The sequence below is a fragment of the Sinohyriopsis cumingii genome, chromosome 14 (assembly GCF_028554795.1).
Source record: "Sinohyriopsis cumingii isolate HCF-2022 chromosome 14, ASM2855479v2, whole genome shotgun sequence".
Classification (NCBI taxonomy): Eukaryota; Metazoa; Mollusca; class Bivalvia; order Unionida; family Unionidae; genus Sinohyriopsis; species Sinohyriopsis cumingii.
Window position 1 is genome coordinate 95680081 of NC_142974.1, and position 27412 is coordinate 95707492.

Sequence of the window (27412 nt, forward strand, 5' to 3'; positions counted from 1 at the left end):
TGACAGACTTTTAAATATCTTCAACATAACACACAAGAATCTTTTAAGACAGGGATATGCTGGAACTTATAATGCATTATCATAGATAAACACTGTTTGACATAGGAGCTGAAGCAGGAACAAGAAGAAGCTTAAGAGAGGCAGAGAGATCTTTGAAAGCAAAGTCAGAACCTGACGTGCTATTCCAACTCATACATTAACTCATGAACCCCTGGTGTTGCATTTATGCATCAGGAGGTAGTAGCCTAATGCCAAGCTATGTAGCATCAACGTCATGTATGATACACTAAAGTGGGTGGTATTATAGAAATGTAGACAGATGTAGCTCTACAATTGTACCAAATAAGCTGGATGTTCTAGTTGCACTACAAAATACAGAGGGAAAAACCTTTTTTGGACCCAATTTTTTTCCACCCAAAATTTGCCTGTGGTCAGAATCCAATTTTGTGTTGCCAGATTTTAGACTTTTTGGCCTCAGATCTAAGGCAGACCAGTCTGAACTGCACACAGTCAGATGAACCCTTGTAAAATGTAGGATAAGATGGGCATTTGGAATAAAGAGTGGTCTTGATTAAAAAATGATGGGTCTGTTAAGCAAAAAAATAAAATAACTCCAACTGTTACCCTTCTGCTCATGTGCGAGCAAAATAACCAATGAAAAATGACATTTCTAACACAACTAGGCATTAGGTTCATGGGAAATCTCATGGATGTATATACATTAGGACGTATTCAGAAATAGCCCCCAAAATGTGTTTCCTACTTGCATTTCAGGCGAAAATGACAAAAACCTCCAGGAGTTAATGAGTTAAGCACTACTCTATGGTGTGTGAAACAGATGATGGAGTGCACCAAAAGAAAACTAGAATAAGAGATTGTCTTCTGATCTTGATGACATAACTTCCAAAATGGTACTTCAGAAGCAGATCGTAGTGATGATAGCATGCCACTTCTTGAACTTGAAGAATGTCTCTTGATGAAACATTTGAGTCTGAAGATGAATCATACAATAGCTTTACTGTATCAGAATTGAAATTTTGAGAAGAAAAATAAATGCAGTTGTTAATAGTTACTGTAGTTCAAAAGATTCCTCCCAAAATAACGCAGTTAATTTATCAATCACGAAGTTTCTTTGCATCAGTATCTCTCCTGAAGGGTAGTTTGGGAAGATGCATTTTTTGAATGACAAAAGTGACATTACTTGATCACACTGCTTACTCACATAAGAATATTCTTAGAATAAAGTATGAGTGAAATTTGACTTTTACTCAATGCAAGACAAAAGCCTTTAAGTAAAACAGCTTATTCCTAATATCCAATGCTATATTTATGACAGTCATCATAAGGGATGAAGAAATAGACTTAAACCACATGGACAGAAGAGGAAACATCTCAGTGAAACACATATTTAATTTTGCATTTGAATGCTTGTAATGTTTTTCCTTTTTGAGGCTGGAGAGATGCATGATGACTTTAAAGCATATATCCTCATGATTATGATGTCCCAGATGTTACTGGTGCTGTGTATGAGGATGAAATCGATTTGAACCAGTTACTGAAAGGTGTGTCATTGGAATCACAAAACCATTTTGATGAGAAGCTGCCACATTTTGAGAAAAGTACAAGTCAGCAAGTCCTGATGGGTTCTGTGTAAGATTGAAATAATTGCAAGCCTTTTGCTGAAGGTGATGTTAATGCAGCACAACGTATATGCTTGTTATTTTGGATTTATGCAGTTTTGACCTTTTCCAACTTTATGCAGACATCCAAAACCAGCTACTGGTACCGATCAGGTAAAGGAAGTACTTACTGATGGGCTATTGAAAAGTGGAAACTTAAAACCAGATTATGCAGTTGGCAAGACAAGCAGATAACAAGATTGGAAAAAGTCTGATTGACCTTATGAAAATAAATTGCAAGACCTTAGTATAAACATTTTCTCCCAGAATTTCCATTTCTTATTGTCAGAAAATAAAAAATCTCCAGTCTTTTTGCTGCCTAAAATGAAGCAGATCTCATGCTGCTGCTGCTAAAGTTCATGGTGGTTGATAGTGAAAAATTGGAATGGTCCAAATTGATGTCTGCAGAAAGCATAGACACAGCTACTAGAATGGTTTGGAGGATCAGCATGTGAATCCACTTAGCGGTTTGTCAGGTTTTTACAGCATCTGCCATGTCCAGAATCGGAGATTATTCTGAATTTGATGGATACATCTGGAAATGATCTAGGAATGACAAATTGGGATGATAAATTGCAGTGTGTCATAGGAAAAGGGTGTGATTTAGATGCCACATTTGCTCTACAGGTCGAGATGATGAACCCTTGTGATGAAGTTATTGCCATTACTCTGGCTGAACTTACAGGAGGTCCTGATGGTTACCATTTAGTTTTGTCTTACCATTTGCCTTTCTCAGTAGAGTGTCGTCATATGCAGTATACTGCACCAATCTTTTACTCTACCATTACATTGGAGGTGTATTAATCTTGCTAAGGATGGCCCTGATTGATGAATTAGAGGATTAACTATATCTTGCCAAGGATGGCCCTGATTGATAAATTAAAGGATTAACTATGTCTTGCTAAGGATGGCCTTGATTGATGAATTAGAGGATTAACTATGTTTTGCCAAGGATAGCCCTGATTGATGAATTAGAGGATTAACTATATCTTGCCAAGGATGGCCCTGATTGATGACTTAGAGGATTAACTATATCTTGCCAAGGATGGCCCTGATTGATGAATTAAAGGATTAACTATGTCTTGCTAAGGATGGCCCTGATTGATGAATTAGAGGATTAACTATGTTTTGCCAAGGATAGCCCTGATTGATGAATTAGAGGATTAACTATGTCTTGGTAAGGATGGCCCTGATTGATGAATTAGAGGATTAACTCTGTCTTGCCAAGGATGGCCCTGATTGATGACTTAGAGGATTAACTATGTCTTGCCAAGGATGGCCCTGATTGATGAATTAGAGAATTAAATATGTCTTGCCAAGGATGGCCCTGCTTGATGAATTAGAGGATTAACTATGGATGCTCTCTTGCGAAGGATAGCCCTGACTGATGACTTAGAAGATTAACTATGTCTTGCAAAGGATGGCCCTGATTGATGAATTAGAGGATTAGCTATGGATGCTGTCTTGCCAAGGATAGCCCTGATTGATGAGTTAGAGTATTAACTATGGATGCTGTCTTGCCAAGGATGGCCCTGATTGATGAATTAGAGGATTAACTATGGATGCTGTCTTGCCAAGGATAGCCCTGATTGATGAATTAGAGTATTAACTATGGATGCTGTCTTGCCAAGGATGGCCCTGATTGATGAATTAGAGGATTAACTACGTCTTACCAAGGATGACCATGCTTGATGAATTAGAGGATTAACTATGTCTTGCTAATGATGGCCGTGATTGATGAATTAGAGGATTAAGTATGGATGCTGTCTTGCCAAGGATAGACACATAGCATGATATCTCACCCAGTCACATTATCCTGACACCAGGCTGACCAGTCCTAACACTAACCTCTTAATAATGCTGGGCACCAAGTGAGGCAGCTGTTGGTACCATTTTTATAAGTCTATGGTATGACTTGGCCTTCACAATGGAAACAACAGATCTGAAATATAGTCTCCCTACCTTCTCCCTACCATGCCTCTTATACTATGAAGAAATAGACTGTCGCTAAAGATAGTAACATACCGTACAATATTTAGTCTAACGAATGTTGATGTTATCACCATTGCTGTTGGATGAAACAGCATAGAATGTTGGTATCTACCTAATCAGGAAATACTGCAGCCATGATTCCCTGCTAGAACGTACACATTATGACAAGCTGTCATTAGAAAATGTTGATGGGCCCAAATCCTTACTTGAAAGAACAAAGAAATGAAAGAAAACACCATAACTCGAATTGCTTTAAGACCAAAGCAGTTATAAGAAGTCAAAGACAAATAATAGAAGAGAAGCATAGCAAAAACCTGACATCTATGAAGAAATATGTAGACTGCCTTAGTTCAGAGATGAATGCTTGTCAGGTCATTTTGAAACAAGATTGTTCAAAGCTGAAAGTAATGAAAGCAACAGGAATACAGAGAGCTATGATATCATTGCTTGTCAGTCAGCTTAAAGCCTCAGAAAGTGTTATTGGTGACACAACTATGGACCTTCTGCAGATAAGGAAGGATGAGTTGTTAGCTGAGGCTTGTATTTTTTAAAGAGAAAGCCATACCAGCTAGCATATCAAACAACATTAAAGTTGCTACTTTAGAGTTTGCAGGGGTAAAGTTCAAAGCCAAATTAGTGAGTTGCAGACAGGATTTAAACTTTGTTCAGAACTGTATATTGAAAAATCTTCTGGGACTAATTCCTGCGCTGAAAAGAATAGTATGTGAAGAAAAGTACCAGTTCACTCCTGATAATTTTAAAGCTGCCACAAGAGAAAAGAGAAGGAAAGAAGCTGCAGCCTCTATTAGTCATCTCAATGTCATTAGTGATATTATTACAGTTGACAGTTTCTACTGTGAACATGCAATTGAAACCAATGAAGGAAACGCCTTATAAGCACCTATTCTTGATATCAAACACAGTATAGTGTTGAACATTGACAGCAAATTACAGTATGACCCTGCTATAGCACACTCCATTATAACACAAATGTCGATATAATACAATTCTAGTGTTGCTTCCGAAATTTCATATACATGTATTTTTCTCACACATGAAAATTTTTGTTTTCTTTCTTAAAAGTACGAAAAATAGTGTGCAAAAAAGTTTATTATCATTTTGGGGAAGAGATTGTGTATGAATTCTAATACAAGACAATTGTGGCATGGCTCATGCAACTTCATATACATGTATTGTTTTCTTTTACACAGAAAAAAAAAATTTTTCTTCTTAAAAGTACAGAAAATAATGTGCAAATTTTATTCAGTGAACACACTGGCTTTGCGAATGTTGCATATAGTGACAAAACATACCATCTGGCAAGATTTTTTGGTCGTTTTAACTTGTATGTAATTCAGAGGCATCTTAATAGTGCATTGTTATATCATAATCTGTTTATTCTGAGATCTGAGTACTGTATACTGGTAAGTTCTCTGCTTTTTTTTGTTGACATTTCTGGTAGCGGAGGTTGACCAGACGAGGCACTATTTCTGGATGAAATAGTGTCGGACTGTCATCCACTCACTTGTAATTAATACATATATATTTAGACCAGGGATGCACAATGAGAACATGTTCTGTCCGGCCCTCAGGTCAAATTAAAACAACACAGAAATCTAGCCTGTGAACAGTAATTATATTAAAGAAATTATTGTTTGCAGCCCTCAAATGGTCTTAGAAAATGCACTCTGGCCCTTGGCGCAGAAAGGTTGTGCACCCCTGATTTAGACTGACCTTTGTATGTGGATGGTAAGTAAAATTCCTCCTCTTTTAGCTCAGAGAATTAAATCCTTTAGAACCCTCCCATTTTTTTAGAAATCCCTATCAGAACAGAACACTGGTTGCCTTTTTGTTTTAAATTTTTGATGCATGCATGGAAGGCAGCATCACTCCGCTACCAGAAATGTCACCCCACCCCCAGATATACATTACTTAAACCCCTCAGAAAGGACAGAGAAGGAAGAAACTGTTTACATCAGCACTAAAGTAAGTGTATTGTATGCAATCTGTATATCAGGTAGACTAATAGAAATCAGGCCTTTGTTTTTTTTTTTCTTATTCAGTGCCATTGATTGGCAGTCTCAAATTTTATAGACATTTTATTGTGAATGTTCTATAATATCTTTTATTTCAATCCAAACTAAGACAATAACAGACATTGATAAACACAAATGATGTACTCAGTAATTGCACTATGTACCCTTTGCGCTGAATCAGTCATCTGGTGACGGTGACTCTTTTCAACAAAATGTCAGATTACTTTGGGCACCAAGTGAATATTTGTATTTGTATTTAATGGGTCTCCAGTCAAAGTTCCAAAGATGGCCCAATGAAAATCCCAGAAATGATCACTGAAAGGTTCGGATGTTTCTAAAAACCAATCTAGCATTATGGTCATCTATTGGCAATAGATAAACGTTTGTTACTGGCACAGCTTGAGAATGATAACTGGTATTTGTAATGAGACAGTGTTTATGATTACCTGTGCCATATTTAACATGAATGACTTTTATTTTCTGAACAATAGAATGTCGGACCTGACTCTCTTTTATTTTTTCAGGAAAATTTTTTCCCTTTGAAAGCATGAACCAAGAGTCTAAAACATCAGTACCAAAGACTGATTTTAATTGTTGGCAGGAGGCCTGTACTGTTTCATGTGCTTTCCATATTTTTTATCTTTGAAACTGTGATATAAGGTCTTGTAAAAAAGATACTGTTAGTATAAATTCATTTTTGTTCTTTATATGTTGTGAGTGAATGAAAAAATTATCATTTATATGTGTATACTATTGGGTTCATTCCTGCAGTTTTACTCACAAAATGTATTTTTATATCAACATTCAAGCATTGCAGTTTAATATTATGATTATTTTGAATGAATTGCAAAAGTGTTTGTTTTATTTTTTTAAGACATTCATGTTACTTAATACATTAAAATTATGAGACATTATTGATTATGTTTCCCAATTTTACATCTTCTGTTTCAGTCTCTAAGTATTCTCTAAAATAAGAAAAAAGCAATAATGTTCACGTTTTATGGCAAGTCGTTTTGTTGTGCCTGTCTTCGCAGATCATTTTGTTGTTCCTGTCTTGGCAGAAGTATGACAAATTTATCACTTTGTGGTTGTTTCCATCCATTCATCTACACCCCAGATTTGGTGTCAGTGTCATGTGTCCATCCATTCATCCACACCCTAGATTTGGTGTCAGTATTTGTGTCATGCGTCCATCCATTCAGCCACACCCTAGATTTGGTGTCAGTGTCATATGTCCATCCATTCATCCACACCCTAGATTTGGTGTCAGTGTCATATGTCCATCCATTCATCCACACCCTAGAATATAGTTGATGCTAAAACTGTTTGGATTGAGGTCAGTGCTGAAGTTGTTTGCTTTTCTAGATATATGAAAAGTTGGTTCAACAAAAAGGTGGTTTATTATCTTTATGCATTTTCTCCATACATGAATGTAGACTAACTAGATAAACCGAGACTAATTATCAATCTCTGTAAGATTCTCTCTTAACTACACATTATCATGTAATTAAATGTTATTCACTGTAATATATTTTGCTTAATCATTATCAGTGCTTAGATGTCTTTGTCATCATAAACTCTTTATCTCTCTTGCACTAGAATGATTGCACAGTCTTTCTATCCTCACGTGTGTAGATATCTTGTTACAGGAACTGGTGGAGATCACTGTTTAGATTAGCAGTAGTCTGTTTGACAGGGTGATGATGACAGAGCCAGAATTAGATTGCTAATTTTGAGTCAACCAAACACCCTTAGTATAGGACTGTTCAGATAAATCAGTATCGTATATTGTATCTGTATACCATGCAATAGAGCAGTGGAGGAAGAGTAAGAATATAACACATTATTATATGCTCATTTTTTCCTCCTTTAACTTTACATTTTCAGAATCATGCAGTATTTTTCTATCCACACAGCTTCATATAGCATGACACGTGTCTAAAAATAGTATCATGTATTAAGAACTACCGGTACTTTGAATGTAAGCAATGTATGTTCACACAGCAGTTACTGTAGCCTTTCATTTATTAGATTTGTTTGTGGATGAGCTAAGCAAGCTGTTTCGTCCATTTGAAAGTAAAACTAATGATGTTAATGATGCGGATGAGTTCACTGAATCACAAAGAAACTTTAGCCAAGCAAACAAATGACTGTAGTATTTGCAGTGTCCACAACGAATGTGACACATGCAGTATTGAAAATTCCATTCTGATCAATGAAACAGTTATTTAGGAGAAATGTTCATAACTTGCTGCAAATTGAATGGTTCAGACTCAGACCAGTGCTCTGTAGGGTCTGTAAAATAGTGTAGAAAAGCATATTGAGGCCAAGGTAGGCAGATATATCAGATATTTACCATTTTACAAGTCAGTCAGAACACAAAATTAGAGAAAAAATGCAACTAAAGGTTTATGGTACCAAAAAAAGAGAGCTAATAAGCCAAGACGACAAAGAAGTCTTTTTTCCTCTGGCTAAATGGACAGTCACACAGCAATGCATTGCAATTTTCCCTTTTTGATAATTTCAAGTAAAAGAATATTTTTCCCAAATTATGATTTCAAACGATCAATGACAGAACACAAAGTTCAAAATGAAATGAATGTGATATTCCATTGCATCTTTTTGATAATTTCAATTAAAAGAATTCATATTTTTCCCACATTATGATTTCAAACAATCAATGACAGAACACAAAGCTTAGTAATTTCATTCACTGATTTATTATTTCTAACCTAATTGTTGATAAAGGTCCCAAACACTGTCAACTTCTTTGTGTTTTAAATGAAATTAAAGTTTTTTTAGCAATATGATCACCGTATCTGCTTCAGCCAGTCTGTTTGCAAGCAGCAGATGTGATGTAGTTCAGTTTTTGAAAATCTTAATAATTCTGTAAATTTTGGATTTACTTCTGCTCAATGAACACATGTATGCAAGAGTTCCTTTTATCTATTTGATCAATTTTTGTTAGATATATTATAATTAGACATCACAAATATTGGATGCGGATGACAGAGTTTTTACTGAAATAGACTATTCTAGAAACTAGAAATGGACAGCATGCAGTCTGACTGCATGTTTACATTAAGAGCTCCATTTGCATTGAAATGCCTTAGTTGAGTGTGTTTATATATTCTTTATTCTTTTCATTTATAAAATCAGTAAAGGGAAACAAGCAAATGGGAGGGTATGCAAATATTATAAATGACCTCACTGGAATATAGAAATACAACTCATTTAGGGTTTAATGAATGTCACACACCCACCCCTAAAAAAATTGGGATCTGAAATACAACAAACCTTGATAAGTTTACTGTATAGAAACTAAAGTCAGGAGGATGGGCAGTTGGAGGTACCACTCCTGAAAATGATATTGGGCAATGGAGAAAACTAAACTCAATTGGGGCCCCGAGTGGCCGAGTGGTCTAAAGCACTCACTGTTACGGATAACAGCCATCTCACCTCTGTCTGTGTGGGCTCTAGTCTTGGGTTCAGTCAGTGGCATGTGAGAAAGCTTGCCAATAGCTTCTCGTGGGTCGGTGGTTCTAATTCCTTGGGTTTTCCTGGGTTCTTCCTCAACCATTTATACTGGCCGCCATATATAGCTTATATTGTGCTGGAAAATGGTTTTAAACCCTACAACAACAACAACAATAACAACAACTAAACTCACTCAGGGTCTTACCACAATAAAGGTGTGTGTCAAAATCTATTAAGATAAAGAAAGGTTAGCTATGCTGTTTAAAATAATGAGGGTAATAACTCTTGTAAATGAAATCATGGAATGCTGGAGATTAAACGAAAAATTTAGTTTACTAGTGTATAATAATCAGGGGCACAAACTTATGTAAATGACATAATAGAATTCTGGATATTAAACCAAAGGAATATCTTTAATATCGGCGATTTTTGACCCCTCTCCAATTGTCTTTATATGATGTATACTGCATGGAGATGGTGTTTTATGTTCACCTCTTTTGCCATGGTTACTGGGTGTCAAGAAATTATCAAAAAAGGTATGAAAAGTATTTATATTTTCCATTTACATGTACTTTCTATAAATACTGTTTTATTGGAGAAATATTCACTCAGTTTAAAATTGCAATATACAGTTTTATTATTTTGATTTTTTTAAAGCTATATAGATAAGGTGTAATTTCTAAAATTAATCCTGAATGGCCCTTGGAAGCCAAAAAAAGAATACATGTAACTTTTAAGTCCACTGAAAACTGTATATAATCCAGTACCAGCAAATGCACTGTATCATAAAATCAAAAACTCCTCCTGAATTAAATATTGATTAATATCATTGAATGATGATTGTTAATGAGGCATTAACTGGGGCTTCAAAGTTCTTTTCCTCACTGAATATATTGGTTTGTTCCTTTCTTAATTGGTATCGACATGTGTTCTTCATGTAATTTTATCCTTATACTTTCATGGCAATGCTGTATACAACACACATGTAAAATCATAACGACTTTTGTGTCTTAATAATCTTTAGAAGAACATGAAAGTTATCAATACTTTGACTTCCATACCCTTGAGGTAGCCTCTCATCGAAATATAATCTGTTAAAAAACTCTGTATTTGTCTCCACATTAATGTGAATGCCAAGCCTTATTTAATGTCTATTATAACAACACATTAGTACTTTTATCATTTTGTTAAGTAGGTATCAAAAAGCGCAACTGAATTACAAGATTCATCATAAGAAAAATATATTGTTTAAAAATTGTCAGTGATATTTTGAAAAAATGTGAAACGTGTTTCAAAAGTAATAACATTGGATGATTTGGTCTATGTGTCCGCAATGCATAATAGAACCACACTAACCCCAGTCTTTAAACTGGAACTCTCTCCCTCTCATGACATGCAGACATAGATCAATATATGCAACAGTTACTATAGTTATTAAAAAGCTCATCTTTGCAATATATTTTTGTATATATATAGTGTAAACAACACCAAAGAGGACTATTTATAACTTCAGTACAATCATTAATGTTGCCATCAAGACAAACCTCTCTCATACAATTTACAACCTTACAGCATATTCAAAACAAGTATATTAAGGGTGATATGGTATCAAAAGAGAGCAGAGAATGCAAATAAGAAACAGGCTGTAGATATTGTACTTGATAGACCTTGTGCATCTATTTTTAAACCAACCTGGTATTCAATACTGTTTCACGTGTTGCCCATGCAGTTATCTGATCGAGGTGGGTGGGTGTACAAGTCTATGAAGAACTTATACCCATAATCATTTTTTAATACAAATCTATAAAGAACTTATACCCATAATCATTTTCTAAAACAAGTCTATAAAGAACTTATACCGATAATCATTTTCTAATACAAGTCTATAAAGAACTTATACCCATAATCATTTTCTAAAACAAGTCTATAAAGAACTTATACCGATAATCATTTTCTAATACGAGTCTATAAAGAACTTATACCGACAGTCAATTTCTAATACAAGTCTATAAAGAACTTATACCGTAATCATTTTCTAATACAAGTCTATAAAGAACTTATACCCATAATCAGTTTCTAATACAAGTCTTTAAAGAACTTAAACCCACAATCATTTTCTAATACAAGTCTATAAAGAACTTATACCGATAATCATTTTCTAAAACAAGTCTATAAAGAACTTATACCGATAATCATTTTCTAATACAAGTCTATAAAGAACTTATACCCATAATCATTTTCTAATACAAGTCTATAAAGAACTTATACCCATAATCATTTTCTAAAACAAGTCTATAAAGAACTTATACCGATAATCATTTTCTAATACGAGTCTATAAAGAACTTATACCGACAATCAATTTCTAATACAAGTCTATAAAGAACTTATACCCATAATCATTTTCTAATACAAGTCTTTAAAGAACTTATACCCATAATCATTTTCTAATACAAGTCTTTAAAGAACTTATACCCATAATCATTTTCTATAACAAGTCTATAAAGAACTTATACCCATAATCATTTTCTAATACAAGTCTTTAAAGAACTTATACCCATAATCATTTTCTATAACAAGTCTATAAAGAACTTATACCCATAATCAATTTCTAATACGAGTCTATAAAGAACTTATACCGATAATCATTTTCTAAAACAAGTCTATAAAGAACTTATACCGATAATCATTTTCTAATACGAGTCTATAAAGAACTTATACCGACAATCAATTTCTAATACAAGTTTATAAAGAACTTATACCCATAATCAATTTCTAATACAAGTCTATAAAGAACTTATACCCACAATCAATTTCTAATACAAGTCAATAAACAACTTATACCCATAATCATTTTCTGATACAAGTCTATAAAGAACTTATGCCCATAATCATTTTCTAATACAAGTCTATAAAGAACTTACACCCATAATCAGTTTCTAATACAAGTCTATAAAGAACTTATACCATAATCATTTTCTAATACAAGTCTATAAAGAACTTATACCGATAATCATTTTCTAAAACAAGTCTATAAAGAACTTATACCGATAATCATTTTCTAATACAAGTCTATAAAGAACTTATACCCATAATTATTTTCTAATACAAGTCTATAAAGAACTTATACCCATAATCATTTTCTAAAACAAGTCTATAAAGAACTTATACCGATAATCATTTTCTAATACGAGTCTATAAAGAACTTATACCGACAATCAATTTCTAATACAAGTCTATAAAGAACTTATACCCATAATCATTTTCTAATACAAGTCTTTAAAGAACTTATACCCATAATCATTTTCTAATACAAGTCTTTAAAGAACTTATACCCATAATCATTTTCTATAACAAGTCTATAAAGAACTTATACCCATAATCAGTTTCTAATACAAGTCTATAAAGAACTTATACCGATAATCATTTTCTAAAACAAGTCTATAAAGAACTTATACCGATAATCATTTTCTAATACAAGTCTATAAAGAACTTATACCCACAATCAATTTCTAATACAAGTCTATAAAGAACTTATACCCATAATCAGTTTCTAATACAAGTCTATAAAGAACTTATACCGATAATCATTTTCTAATACAAGTCTATAAAGAACTTATACCCACAGTCATTTTCTCATACAAGTCATTAAAGAACTTATACCCACAATCAATTTCTAATACGAGTCTATAAAGAACTTATACCGACAATCAATTTCTAATACAAGTCTATAAAGAACTTATACCCATAATCATTTTCTAATACAAGTCTTTAAAGAACTTATACCCATAATCATTTTCTAATACAAGTCTTTAAAGAACTTATACCCACAGTCAATTTCTAATACAAGTCTATAAAGAACTTATACCCATAATCATTTTCTAAAACAAGTCTATAAAGAACTTATACCGATAATCATTTTCTAATACGAGTCTATAAAGAACTTATACCGATAATCATTTTCTAATACAAGTCTATAAAGAACTTATACCCACAATCAATTTCTAATACAAGTCTATAAAGAACTTATACCCATAATCAGTTTCTAATACAAGTCTATAAAGAACTTATACCCATAATCATTTTCTGATACAAGTCTATAAAGAACTTATACCGACAATCAATTTCTAAAACAAGTCTTTAAAGAACTTATACCCATAATCATTTTCTAATACAAGTCTTTAAAGAACTTATACCCACAATCAATTTCTAATACGAGTCTATAAAGAACTTATACCGACAATCAATTTCTAATACAGGTCTATAAAGAACTTATACCCATAATCATTTTCTAATACAAGTCTTTAAAGAACTTATACCCATAATCATTTTCTAATACAAGTCTTTAAAGAACTTATACCCACAGTCAATTTCTAATACAAGTCTATAAAGAACTTATACCCATAATCATTTTCTAAAACAAGTCTATAAAGAACTTATACCGATAATCATTTTCTAATACGAGTCTATAAAGAACTTATACCGATAATCATTTTCTAATACAAGTCTATAAAGAACTTATACCCACAATCAATTTCTAATACAAGTCTATAAAGAACTTATACCCATAATCAGTTTCTAATACAAGTCTATAAAGAACTTATACCCATAATCATTTTCTGATACAAGTCTATAAAGAACTTATACCGACAATCAATTTCTAAAACAAGTCTTTAAAGAACTTATACCCATAATCAGTTTCTAATACAAGTCTTTAAAGAACTTATACCCACAATCAATTTCTAATACAAGTCTATAAAGAACTTATACCCATAATCATTTTCTAAAACAAGTCTATAAAGAACTTATACCGATAATCATTTTCTAATACGAGTCTATAAAGAACTTATACCGATAATCATTTTCTAATACAAGTCTATAAAGAACTTATACCCACAATCAATTTCTAATACAAGTCTATAAAGAACTTATACCCATAATCAGTTTCTAATACAAGTCTATAAAGAACTTATGCCCATAATCATTTTCTAATACGAGTCTATAAAGAACTTATACCGATAATCATTTTCTAATACAAGTCTATAAAGAACTTATACCCATAATCAATTTCTAATATAAGTCTATAAAGAACTTATACCCATAATCACTTTCTAATACAAGTCTATAAAGAACTTATGCCCATAATCAGTTTCTAATACAAGTCTTTAAAGAACTTATACCCATAATCATTTTCTAAAACAAGTCTATAAAGAACTTATACCGATAATCATTTTCTAATACGAGTCTATAAAGAACTTATACCGACAATCAATTTCTAATACAAGTTTATAAAGAACTTATACCCATAATCAATTTCTAATACAAGTCTATAAAGAACTTATACCCACAATCAATTTCTAATACAAGTCAATAAAGAACTTATACCCATAATCATTTTCTGATACAAGTCTATAAAGAACTTATACCCACAATCAATTTCTAATACAAGTCAATAAAGAACTTATACCCATAATCATTTTCTGATACAAGTCTATAAAGAACTTATGCCCATAATCATTTTCTAATACAAGTCTATAAAGAACTTATACCCATAATCATTTTCTAATACGAGTCTATAAAGAACTTATACCGACAATCAATTTCTTATACAAGTCTATAAAGAACTTATACCCATAATCATTTTCTAATACAAGTCTTTAAAGAACTTATACCCATAATCATTTTCTAATACAAGTCTATAAAGAACTTATACCCACAATCAATTTCTAATACAAGTCTATAAAGAACTTATACCCATAATCATTTTCTAATACAAGTCTTTAAAGAACTTATACCCATAATCATTTTCTAATACAAGTCTATAAAGAACTTATACCCACAATCAATTTCTAATACAAGTCTATAAAGAACTTATACCCACAATCAATTTCTAATACAAGTCTATAAAGAACTTATACCCACAATCAATTTCTAATACAAGTCTTTAAAGAACTTATACCCACAATCAGTTTCTAATACAAGTCTATAAAGAACTTATACCCATAATCAGTTTCTAATACAAGTCTATAAATAACTTATACCGATAATCATTTTCTAATACAAGTCTATAAAGAACTTATACCCATAATCAGTTTCTAATACAGGTCTATAAAGAACTTATACCATAATCATTTTCTAATACAAGTCTATAAAGAACTTATACCCACAGTCATTTTCTCATACAAGTCATTAAAGAACTTATACCGATAATCATTTTCTAATACGAGTCTTTAAAGAACTTATACCCACAATCAATTTCTAATACAAGTCTATAAAGAACTTATACCCACAATCAATTTCTAATACAAGTCTATAAAGAACTTATACCCACAATCAATTTCTAATACAAGTCTATAAAGAACTTATACCCATAATCATTTTCTAATACAAGTCTATAAAGAACTTATACCCACAATCAATTTCTAATACAAGTCTATAAAGAACTTACACCCACAATCAATTTCTAATATAAGTCTATAAAGAACTTATACCCACAATCATTTTCTGATACAAGTCTATAAAGAATGTATACCCATAATCAGTTTCTAATACAAGTCTATAAAGAACTTATACCATAATCATTTTCTAATATAAGTCTATAAAGAACTTATACCCATAATCATTTTCTGATACAAGTCTATAAAGAATGTATACCCATAATCAGTTTCTAATACAAGTCTATAAAGAACTTATACCATAATCATTTTCTAATACAAGTCTATAAAGAACTTATACCCATAATCAGTTTCTAATACAAGTCTTTAAAGAACTTAAACCCACAATCATTTTCTAATACAAGTCTATAAAGAACTTATACCGATAATCATTTTCTAAAACAAGTCTATAAAGAACTTATACCGATAATCATTTTCTAATACAAGTCTATAAAGAACTTATACCCATAATCATTTTCTAATACAAGTCTATAAAGAACTTATACCCATAATCATTTTCTAAAACAAGTCTATAAAGAACTTATACCGATAATCATTTTCTAATACGAGTCTATAAAGAACTTATACCGACAATCAATTTCTAATACAAGTCTATAAAGAACTTATACCCATAATCATTTTCTAATACAAGTCTTTAAAGAACTTATACCCATAATCATTTTCTAATACAAGTCTTTAAAGAACTTATACCCATAATCATTTTCTAATACAAGTCTATAAAGAACTTATACCCATAATCATTTTCTAATACAAGTCTTTAAAGAACTTATACCCATAATCATTTTCTATAACAAGTCTATAAAGAACTTATACCCATAATCAATTTCTAATACAACTCTATAAAGAACTTATACCGATAATCATTTTCTAAAACAAGTCTATAAAGAACTTATACCGATAATCATTTTCTAATACGAGTCTATAAAGAACTTATACCGACAATCAATTTCTAATACAAGTTTATAAAGAACTTATACCCATAATCAATTTCTAATACAAGTCTATAAAGAACTTATACCCACAATCAATTTCTAATACAAGTCAATAAACAACTTATACCCATAATCATTTTCTGATACAAGTCTATAAAGAACTTATGCCCATAATCATTTTCTAATACAAGTCTATAAAGAACTTACACCCATAATCAGTTTCTAATACAAGTCTATAAAGAACTTATACCATAATCATTTTCTAATACAAGTCTATAAAGAACTTATACCAATAATCATTTTCTAAAACAAGTCTATAAAGAACTTATACCGATAATCATTTTCTAATACAAGTCTATAAAGAACTTATACCCATAATCATTTTCTAAAACAAGTCTATAAAGAACTTATACCGATAATCATTTTCTAATACGAGTCTATAAAGAACTTATACCGACAATCAATTTCTAATACAAGTCTATAAAGAACTTATACCCATAATCATTTTCTAATACAAGTCTTTAAAGAACTTATACCCATAATCATTTTCTAATACAAGTCTTTAAAGAACTTATACCCATAATCATTTTCTAATACAAGTCTATAAAGAACTTATACCCACAATCAATTTCTAATACAAGTCTATAAAGAACTTATACCCACAATCAATTTCTAATACAAGTCTATAAAGAACTTATACCCACAATCAATTTCTAATACAAGTCTTTAAAGAACTTATACCCATAATCATTTTCTAATACAAGTCTTTAAAGAACTTATACCCACAGTCAATTTCTAATACAAGTCTATAAAGAACTTATACCCATAATCATTTTCTAAAACAAGTCTATAAAGAACTTATACCGATAATCATTTTCTAATACGAGTCTATAAAGAACTTATACCGATAATCATTTTCTAATACAAGTCTATAAAGAACTTATACCGACAATCAATTTCTAATACAAGTCTATAAAGAACTTATACCCATAATCATTTTCTAATACAAGTCTTTAAAGAACTTATACCCATAATCATTTTCTAATACAAGTCTTTAAAGAACTTATACCCACAGTCAATTTCTAATACAAGTCTATAAAGAACTTATACCCATAATCATTTTCTAAAACAAGTCTATAAAGAACTTATACCGATAATCATTTTCTAATACGAGTCTATAAAGAACTTATACCGATAATCATTTTCTAATACAAGTCTATAAAGAACTTATACCCACAATCAATTTCTAATACAAGTCTATAAAGAACTTATGCCCATAATCAGTTTCTAATACAAGTCTATAAAGAACTTATACCCATAATCATTTTCTGATACAAGTCTATAAAGAACTTATACCGACAATCAATTTCTAATACAAGTCTATAAAGAACTTATACCCATAATCATTTTCTAATACAAGTCTATAAAGAACTTATACCCACAATCATTTTCTAAAACAAGTCTTTAAAGAACTTATACCCATAATCATTTTCTAATACAAGTCTTTAAAGAACTTATACCCACAATCAATTTCTAATACAAGTCTATAAAGAACTTATACCCATAATCATTTTCTAAAACAAGTCTATAAAGAACTTATACCGATAATCATTTTCTAATACGAGTCTATAAAGAACTTATACCGATAATCATTTTCTAATACAAGTCTATAAAGAACTTATACCCACAATCAATTTCTAATACAAGTCTATAAAGAACTTATACCCATAATCAGTTTCTAATACAAGTCTATAAAGAACTTATGCCCATAATCATTTTCTAATACGAGTCTATAAAGAACTTATACCGATAATCATTTTCTAATACAAGTCTATAAAGAACTTATACCCATAATCAATTTCTAATATAAGTCTATAAAGAACTTATACCCATAATCAGTTTCTAATACAAGTCTATAAAGAACTTATGCCCATAATCAGTTTCTAATACAAGTCTTTAAAGAACTTATACCCATAATCATTTTCTAAAACAAGTCTATAAAGAACTTATACCGATAATCATTTTCTAATACGAGTCTATAAAGAACTTATACCGACAATCAATTTCTAATACAAGTTTATAAAGAACTTATACCCATAATCAATTTCTAATACAAGTCTATAAAGAACTTATACCCACAATCAATTTCTAATACAAGTCAATAAAGAACTTATACCCATAATCATTTTCTGATACAAGTCTATAAAGAACTTATACCCACAATCAATTTCTAATACAAGTCAATAAAGAACTTATACCCATAATCATTTTCTGATACAAGTCTATAAAGAACTTATGCCCATAATCATTTTCTAATACAAGTCTATAAAGAACTTATACCCATAATCATTTTCTAATACGAGTCTATAAAGAACTTATACCGACAATCAATTTCTAATACAAGTCTATAAAGAACTTATACCCATAATCATTTTCTAATACAAGTCTTTAAAGAACTTATACCCATAATCATTTTCTAATACAAGTCTATAAAGAACTTATACCCACAATCAATTTCTAATACAAGTCTATAAAGAACTTATACCCACAATCAATTTCTAATACAAGTCTATAAAGAACTTATACAGTAAAACCTGTCATGAAAGACCACTGCTATGTGGGACCACCTGTCTTGAGAGACCATGTTCTCAACGCACAGACTGTTTGATTTCATAGCATTATGACCTGTTATGAGAGACCACCTGTCTTGAAAGACCATAATTTGTTGGCAAAAGGGGTGGTCTTTCAAGACAGGTTCTACTGTACCCACAATCAATTTCTAATACAAGTCTTTAAAGAACTTATACCCACAATCAGTTTCTAATACAAGTCTATAAAGAACTTATACCCATAATCAGTTTCTAATACAAGTCTATAAATAACTTATACCGATAATCATTTTCTAATACAAGTCTATAAAGAACTTATACCCATAATCAGTTTCTAATACAGGTCTATAAAGAACTTATACCATAATCATTTTCTAATACAAGTCTATAAAGAACTTATACCCACAGTCATTTTCTCATACAAGTCATTAAAGAACTTATACCGATAATCATTTTCTAATACGAGTCTTTAAAGAACTTATACCCACAATCAATTTCTAATACAAGTCTATAAAGAACTTATACCCACAATCAATTTCTAATACAAGTCTATAAAGAACTTATACCCACAATCAATTTCTAATACAAGTCTATAAAGAACTTATGCCCATAATCATTTTCTAATACAAGTCTATAAAGAACTTATACCCACAATCAATTTCTAATACAAGTCTATAAAGAACTTACACCCACAATCAATTTCTAATATAAGTCTATAAAGAACTTATACCCACAATCATTTTCTGATACAAGTCTATAAAGAATGTATACCCATAATCAGTTTCTAATACATGTCTATAAAGAACTTATACCATAATCATTTTCTAATATAAGTCTATAAAGAACTTATACCCATAATCATTTTCTGATACAAGTCTATAAAGAATGTATACCCATAATCAGTTTCTAATACAAGTCTATAAAGAACTTATACCATAATCATTTTCTAATACAAGTCTATAAAGAACTTATACCCATAATCAGTTTCTAGTACAAGTCTATAAAGAACTTATACCCATAATCATTTTCTGATACAAGTCTATAAAGAATGTATACCCATAATCAATTTCTAATATAAGTCTATAAAGAACTTATACCCACAATCATTTTCTGATACAAGTCTATAAAGAATGTATACCCATAATCAGTTTCTAATACAAGTCTATAAAGAACTTATACCATAATCATTTTCTAATATAAGTCTATAAAGAACTTATACCCATAATCATTTTCTGATACAAGTCTATAAAGAATGTATACCCATAATCAGTTTCTAATACAAGTCTATAAAGAACTTATACCCACAATCATTTTCTGATACAAGTCTATAAAGAATGTATACCCATAATCAGTTTCTAATACAAGTCTATAAAGAACTTACACCCATAATCAGTTTCTAATACAAGTCTATAAAGAACTTATACCCATAATCATTTTCTGATACAAGTCTATAAAGAATGTATACCCATAATCATTTTCTAATACAAGTCTATAAAGAACTTATACCCACAATCATTTTCTGATACAAGTCTATAAAGAATGTATACCCATAATCAGTTTCTAATACAAGTCTATAAAGAACTTACACCCATAATCAGTTTCTAATACAAGTCTATAAAGAACTTATACCCATAATCATTTTCTAATACAAGTCTATAAAGAATGTTTACCCATAATCATTTTCTAATACAAGTCTATATAGAACTTATACCCACAATCAATTTCTAATACAAGTCAATAAAGAACTTATACCCATAATCATTTTCTAATACAAGTCTATAAAGAACTTATACCCACAATCAATTTCTAATACAAGTCTATAAAGAACTTATACCCATAATCATTTTCTAATACAAGTCTATAAAGAATGTTTATCCATAATCATTTTCTAATACAAGTCTATATAGAACTTATACCCACAATCAATTTCTAATACAAGTCAATAAAGAACTTATACCGATAATCATTTTCTAATACAGTCTATAAAGAACTTATACCCATAATCATTTTCTAATACAAGTCTATAAAGAACTTATACCCACAATCAATTTCTAATACAAGTCTATAAAGAACTTATACCCATAATCATTTTCTAATACAAGTCTATAAAGAACTTATACCCATAATCATTTTCTAATACAAGTCTATAAAGAACTTATACCCATAATCATTTTCTAATACAAGTCTATATAGAACTTATACCCATAATCATTTTCTAATACAAGTCTATATAGAACTTATACCCATAATCATTTTCTAATACAAGTCTATATAGAACTTATACCCATAATCATTTTCTAATACAAGTCTATATAGAACTTATACCCATAATCATTTTCTAATACAAGTCTATAAAGAACTTATACCCATAATCATTTTCTAATACAAGTCTATAAAGAACTTATACCCATAATCATTTTCTAATACAAGTCTATATAGAACTTATACCCATAATCATTTTCTAATACAAGTCTATGTAGAATGTTTACTCATAATCATTTTCTAATACAAGTCTATAAAGAACTTATACCCACAGTCATTTTCTCATACAAGTCATTAAAGAACTTATACCGATAATCCTTTTCTAATACGAGTCTATAAAGAACTTATACCCACAATCATTTTCTAATACAAGTCTATAAAGAACTTATACCCATAATTATTTTCTAATGCCATTTAGCAGCACTTAGCTTGCAGTGACAAGTGTTTTGCTCTGTACAAAATTTGGAGGTTTGTTGGACATACCACAGATGAATGCATCTTGCAAGGACTCTCCATTTAGAAGTGCATACACAAACTTGAACAGAAAGTCAAGGTAAGTATTTTCTACCTTTCCTTTCTTTAGAATAACTATGCAAGACTATACTCTCTTTGTGTGGACTAAATATTGGGGCCCACGACGGGATATTATGAAATCTACTAATGTGTATTATAATTAATTTAATATTTGAACAAATAAAATAGCTTTATATGAACAGATGTTCATAAATGCCATTAAAATAATGCTAATCACATTATTACACTTACTATTATAATTTGACAGGTTTCAAAGGCAAATTTTGTACTAATTCAAGTAGACTAAACCATGTGCTATTGTAGGCCGACATGAATGCCTGTATCACTACACAACAATATTAAGAATGTCTCACCAGAAGGCTTTGTAAATAACTGGAAGTTGTGAGAAGTGTTCAAATGTAATCTGTGCAGTTTGAGTATGATGAAGCCTCTGCTAACTTAAAAATAGATACACATAAAAAACATCTAGTATCTAATGGTTGCAATTGACCAGAACTAATTGGAAATCCAGATGCTTTTAAACACCCTTGCCCACCCACCTAAAAATAACTCACGGGTGATAGATTCCTGCTATCAGTAAAGTCTGGAAGAGCAACTTACACTGTAATTGTCATATTTGTGTATTTAACCTTTAACCCCTCCTGGGGACGTGGGGAGGTGACCAAGAACTGTACAGTAACACTCTTTCCAGTGTGTGGACAACACTTCACAAGAAACTGATGTAGTCAGCTACATCTGTTTAATTTAAAACTTGAAGACCTAACTAGCTAGGACTGCACACTTGGCAATACCTGAAAAGAATATTGGGAAAACACTAATCAGTCAAATTTGGACACAGAAATTAAAGAGCAAATTTTAAAATGTAACTATGTATTTGTATTCATTTTAACATGATATTCTGTCTTATTATCACACGAATGACATGCCGTAATAATAGAAACACATTACAAATTAGACATAATCCTCATATAGATACTTGACAGGAGCTGGATGACTAGTGATGAAGTTAGGGTTGCAGTGTATAAATCACTCCTCAGTTGATTCCACATTGTTTTATTCAGATTCTGTAATAGATAATGCATCCTTAAGATGATAAGTTAGTGATATTATGTTTGTCAACTCATAATTTACCCATCTTTTGCAGCCTAGGAACCATAGGACACTTGATACATGGGCACAACAACCGAAGCTCCAACCTTTGCAATAACATCCATGGATTCATTTGGCTTTGCTTGGATCCATAGTGAATGGAGAGAAGGGATTATCACAGACCTGGAATGTCTGTGCATGCTCATAGTTTTCCTCACCTGAGAGATGGTCACTGGCATAGTTTGGAGCTAGTTTAACTTGTGATGTTGTTAGATGAAATATTGTGGATAAAATGATCTTTGAAAGCTTTATTAGAAAGACAGCCATTATTGTATATACTATTGAGTGTATTCAGGAAAGCAGACACTTCATGGAACTGATCCCATTTCAAGCCAGTAAAGTGAAAATAGCTATCACCAGGCAAGGAAGATGATGACATTTTGTTCTAACTAGCTCAATCATGCACATTTTATAAACATCATGCAGTAGCTGTTTTGCTGAATTGATATATTTTAATGTTTCCTTCATGAATTCGGAGCTTTCCATATTGAATTTGCAACATCTACTATATGAATTTATATATTAAAAAAAATACACTATACAAAAGACTGGGTTAGGGCACAGGTTGGGAATTAACATTATGACTTTGATGCCAGTGTGGTCTTTTACAAACAACAAAATTCCCGTGAGATCTTTGGGTTGATGGAATTTGAAGTTGAATTGGTTATGTGCTTTTTATGGCAGCATTTGAAGTGTTTGGTAGCCAGAAATCTGGATCATTTTGGGGACAGTGTTCTTTAATATTTTCTAAGGCAACTTGAGCAAATAACATCACTTTGTGAGACAGGCCTTTGCATTAATTCTTGGATGTGTTTTTGTAGAGCCACCTCAGTACTGTTCTTCCAGCTTCTAGTTTTGCCCTCCTCAAGTACCAGGAACATTGGAATGCCTTAAGCATTTCAGTTCTTTAGAAATCAGATAAATATTTTGATTTTAAATTAATATTTTCAGATAACCAATTAAGGAATTAGTCTTTAATATTTATGTTAACAAAACTGAAAGAAGTGTGAATCAGTGGGTAATTCTTGCTAAGTTGCCAGAATATCAGCTTTCAAACTATATGTCATCCAACCATGTGTCCATGTTAAGTTCAGAAATAATTTAGTTTTAGACCATTTACAAAACTGTCATATGTGAGATAAAGAATTGAATTAAATCTATTTGTGATGTATTTTTTATATTTTTGCAAGTATTCACATTCACTTTGGCAATCATATTTAGTCTGTAATAGTATTTGAAGCATGTGACCTCCACCCACTCAAATAATTCTTCTAGGAATGGAGCATGAAACAAATTTGATGAACAGTATTTAAAAAGAAATAACTCTGCTTATTATGTATTAATTATCATATTTATTGTTTTATATAACAAATTCTTGTGTGGCAGTTTCCACTTCAAAATCACTTTGTTCTATAATATTTCATGTTTCAGTTTTATGATAGGTAAGACCATACCCCCTTTGTTTTCCAGAGTAAAAATTTGGTTTTTCTTTTAGTATTAATACTAACGGTACTGCTGTTGTTATTATTTTTATTATTATTATTATTTGTAAGGATATTTTCCTTTGAATAAAAGGTTTCAGCTCTGTATGTTATATCATTATATTTTTGTAACACTTTGTGTTTTTATGCCTGATCAGTAAGTGTAAAAACAGATGAGGTAAATATTTAATTATATAAAGAAAAATTGCCATGCCATAAATAATGCAGTATTTAGATATTAAATAGATTGAACCAATTTATTCTTTGTTGAGTGAGGAGTAGAAGTAATGCAGATAGACTTTTCAATTTAGAAACAATAAAATAATCTAGTTAGTTTAGGTTCCAACCAGTCTATACAATGCATTGTTCCCACTGTTGGAAACAAATTGTATACTTTTCAGTTTTTATTACATGTTGGGAATTTTTATTACATGTTGGGAACAATTATTGATATAGTATGCTAAAATTCATATGCAAGTCCTAAACTGTTTTTTTTTAATGTGGATGAGTGCACATGAAAATGATAAAAATTCAGTCTTAAAAATGTAATTGCAAATCAAAATGTATAAAAATAATACTGTGTAATTATGGAATAATAATTCCTCACAACATTGCTTGCACATCATTTTCTAATGCAAAGATATTTGGCCACTCTCCTCTGCTTACCTTTAAGAGGTATACTATACCCATAAAAATATTACATTCTGTGACATAAATATGAACTGAACTGCAGATTATTGATGCTAATAATTATGAATGAATTCATTCCTTATTCATGTTTCAATTTTTTATGGGTTATGAGATCTAAGCAGTTAATAAAACTTAGTTTCAAGCCTGCAGATGAATAGTTCTGGATACTACAGGTATTTGTTTCAAAATGTTATCCTGGGTGGATTTGAAACCGGATTGTCAATAAAGCTTATTGCCATGCCATAAATAATGCAGGATTTAGATGTTAAATAGATTGAACCAATTTATTCTTTGTTGAGTGTGGAGTAGAAGTAATGCAGATAGACTTTAAAATTTAGAAACAATAAAATAATCTAGTTAGTTTAGCTGCATATGATTTTTGTTTTGTTTACTCAAATTCATGCCATGTTTTATGAATAAGTAATGCTGTAACACTAGATTGAGTTAATAAAATGTAATGAAATATACAATGGTTGTAACTTTTATCTCCATCTGAAAATCAACTGCTTCATTTTTAGATTATACAGTACAGTACATTTATTAATTAATGGCCTGATGATGCAAAGTAAAACATCTCTCTCTCTCACACACACACACACACTAATTTTATCAGAAAATATGTGGAAGATGCCATTTTGTGAGATGGCCAGTTGCATATTTCTTTTGTTAGCCATGACAGTAAGCTGTTTGACAGATGCCATTTTGTGAGATGGCCAGTTGTATATTTCTTTTGTTAACCATGACAGTAAGCTGTTTGACAGATGCCATTTTGTGAGTTGGCCTGTTGCATATTTCTTTTGTTAACCATGACAGTTTACGATGTTTGACAGATGCCATTTTGAAAGTTGGCCTGTTGCATATTTCTTTTGTTAACCATGACAGTTTACGATGTTTGACAGATGCCATCTGGTGAGATGGCCTGTTGCATATTTCTTCTGTTAACCATGACAGTTTACGATGTTTGACAGATGCCATTTTGTGAGATGGCCAGTTGTATATTTCTTTTGTTAACCATGACAGTAAGCTGTTTGACAGATGCCATTTTGTGAGATGGCCAGTTGTATATTTCTTTTGTTAACCATGACAGTAAGCTGTTTGACAGATGCCATTTTGTGAGTTGGCCTGTTGCATATTTCTTTTGTTAACCATGACAGTTTACGATGTTTGACAGATGCCATTTTGAAAGTTGGCCTGTTGCATATTTCTTTTGTTAACCATGACAGTTTACGATGTTTGACAGATGCCATCTGGTGAGATGGCCTGTTGCATATTTCTTCTGTTAACCATGACAGTAAGATGTTGGACTGACATAGACTGATAGATTAATCAAGATACTATTAATTGAAGAATCTGATATAATAAGCAGTTTGACTTGTTTTAGATTGAAAATAGTTTTATCATGGATATAACCTCATTGTGTTCACACACTGCAGATTTTATTTTTATAATGTTCAGTTCTGTGACAAGAAGTAACATTTTCATTCGGTACATATTAAACATCATTGCAAAAAATGACATTCAACATTGACATAAAAAGTTCCTGCCAGTGACTAATCAACTGTTAAATGTACCTTCTGACTGACTTGAAACTGAATTGCATATAGCACTTGACAATAAGATTATCAAACCTCTACTGGTGCCTGATGGTTCTTTTAAGGGGAGTGTAGTTAGCAAATGTTGGGCCATAAAATTCATGATAATGGACTTGTATTCCATGGTGGTTGCTGAAACAGCAATCCATTGTCGTGGGCACCCACTCACAGAACCTTTCCACTGTGACTCCACAACCATGGTACAGCATGGTCATGTTTAAAATGAAAAATGTGTGTGCTATAGGGAGAACCCAGTTGGCTGAGACATTGGTTTTCAGTAGAGAGTGCTATGGGAGAACAGTTCCCAACATAGTATGCTATGATAGGATGCTAGGGGGTGTAGAGAGAGCAGTTGGTAAACTTTGTATCTTTATGGTCCTTGGATTGATCTTGCATGCTTTACTTCGAGTAAATTGTTTCCAATCTAAATTTGGTTGCCTTCAGGTTTTCTGGCTACCACCAATTTAGAAACCATCTCTCGTCTGTTGTGTGTGTATATGTTTGTGTGCATGCATGCATGTGTGCC

The 27412-nt window shown here is 31.4% G+C and overlaps 1 protein-coding gene across 5 annotated transcripts in view; it reads left to right on the plus strand.

The window, feature by feature from the left end:
* LOC149784430 (proton-coupled zinc antiporter SLC30A2-like) overlaps positions 1–27412 on the plus strand; it is a 123204-nt gene that overhangs the window by 88639 nt on the left and 7153 nt on the right. The window contains exons 9-10 of one of the 5 annotated variants that reach the window (XR_016413858.1): positions 21859–21993; positions 23119–25764. The exons of 1 other annotated variant lie outside the window; for it this stretch is intronic. Coding sequence is in view for 2 of the 4 variants with exons in the window: in XM_089932497.1 (XP_089788623.1) it covers positions 6232–6353 (122 nt within the window). In the remaining 2 variants the exon portion in view is untranslated. Of the gene's footprint in view, positions 1–774; positions 8665–21858; positions 21994–23118; positions 25765–27412 lie in introns of those variants that run through there. 3 more of the 5 variants (XR_016413859.1, XM_089932497.1, XM_089932498.1) reach the window with 3 other exon arrangements.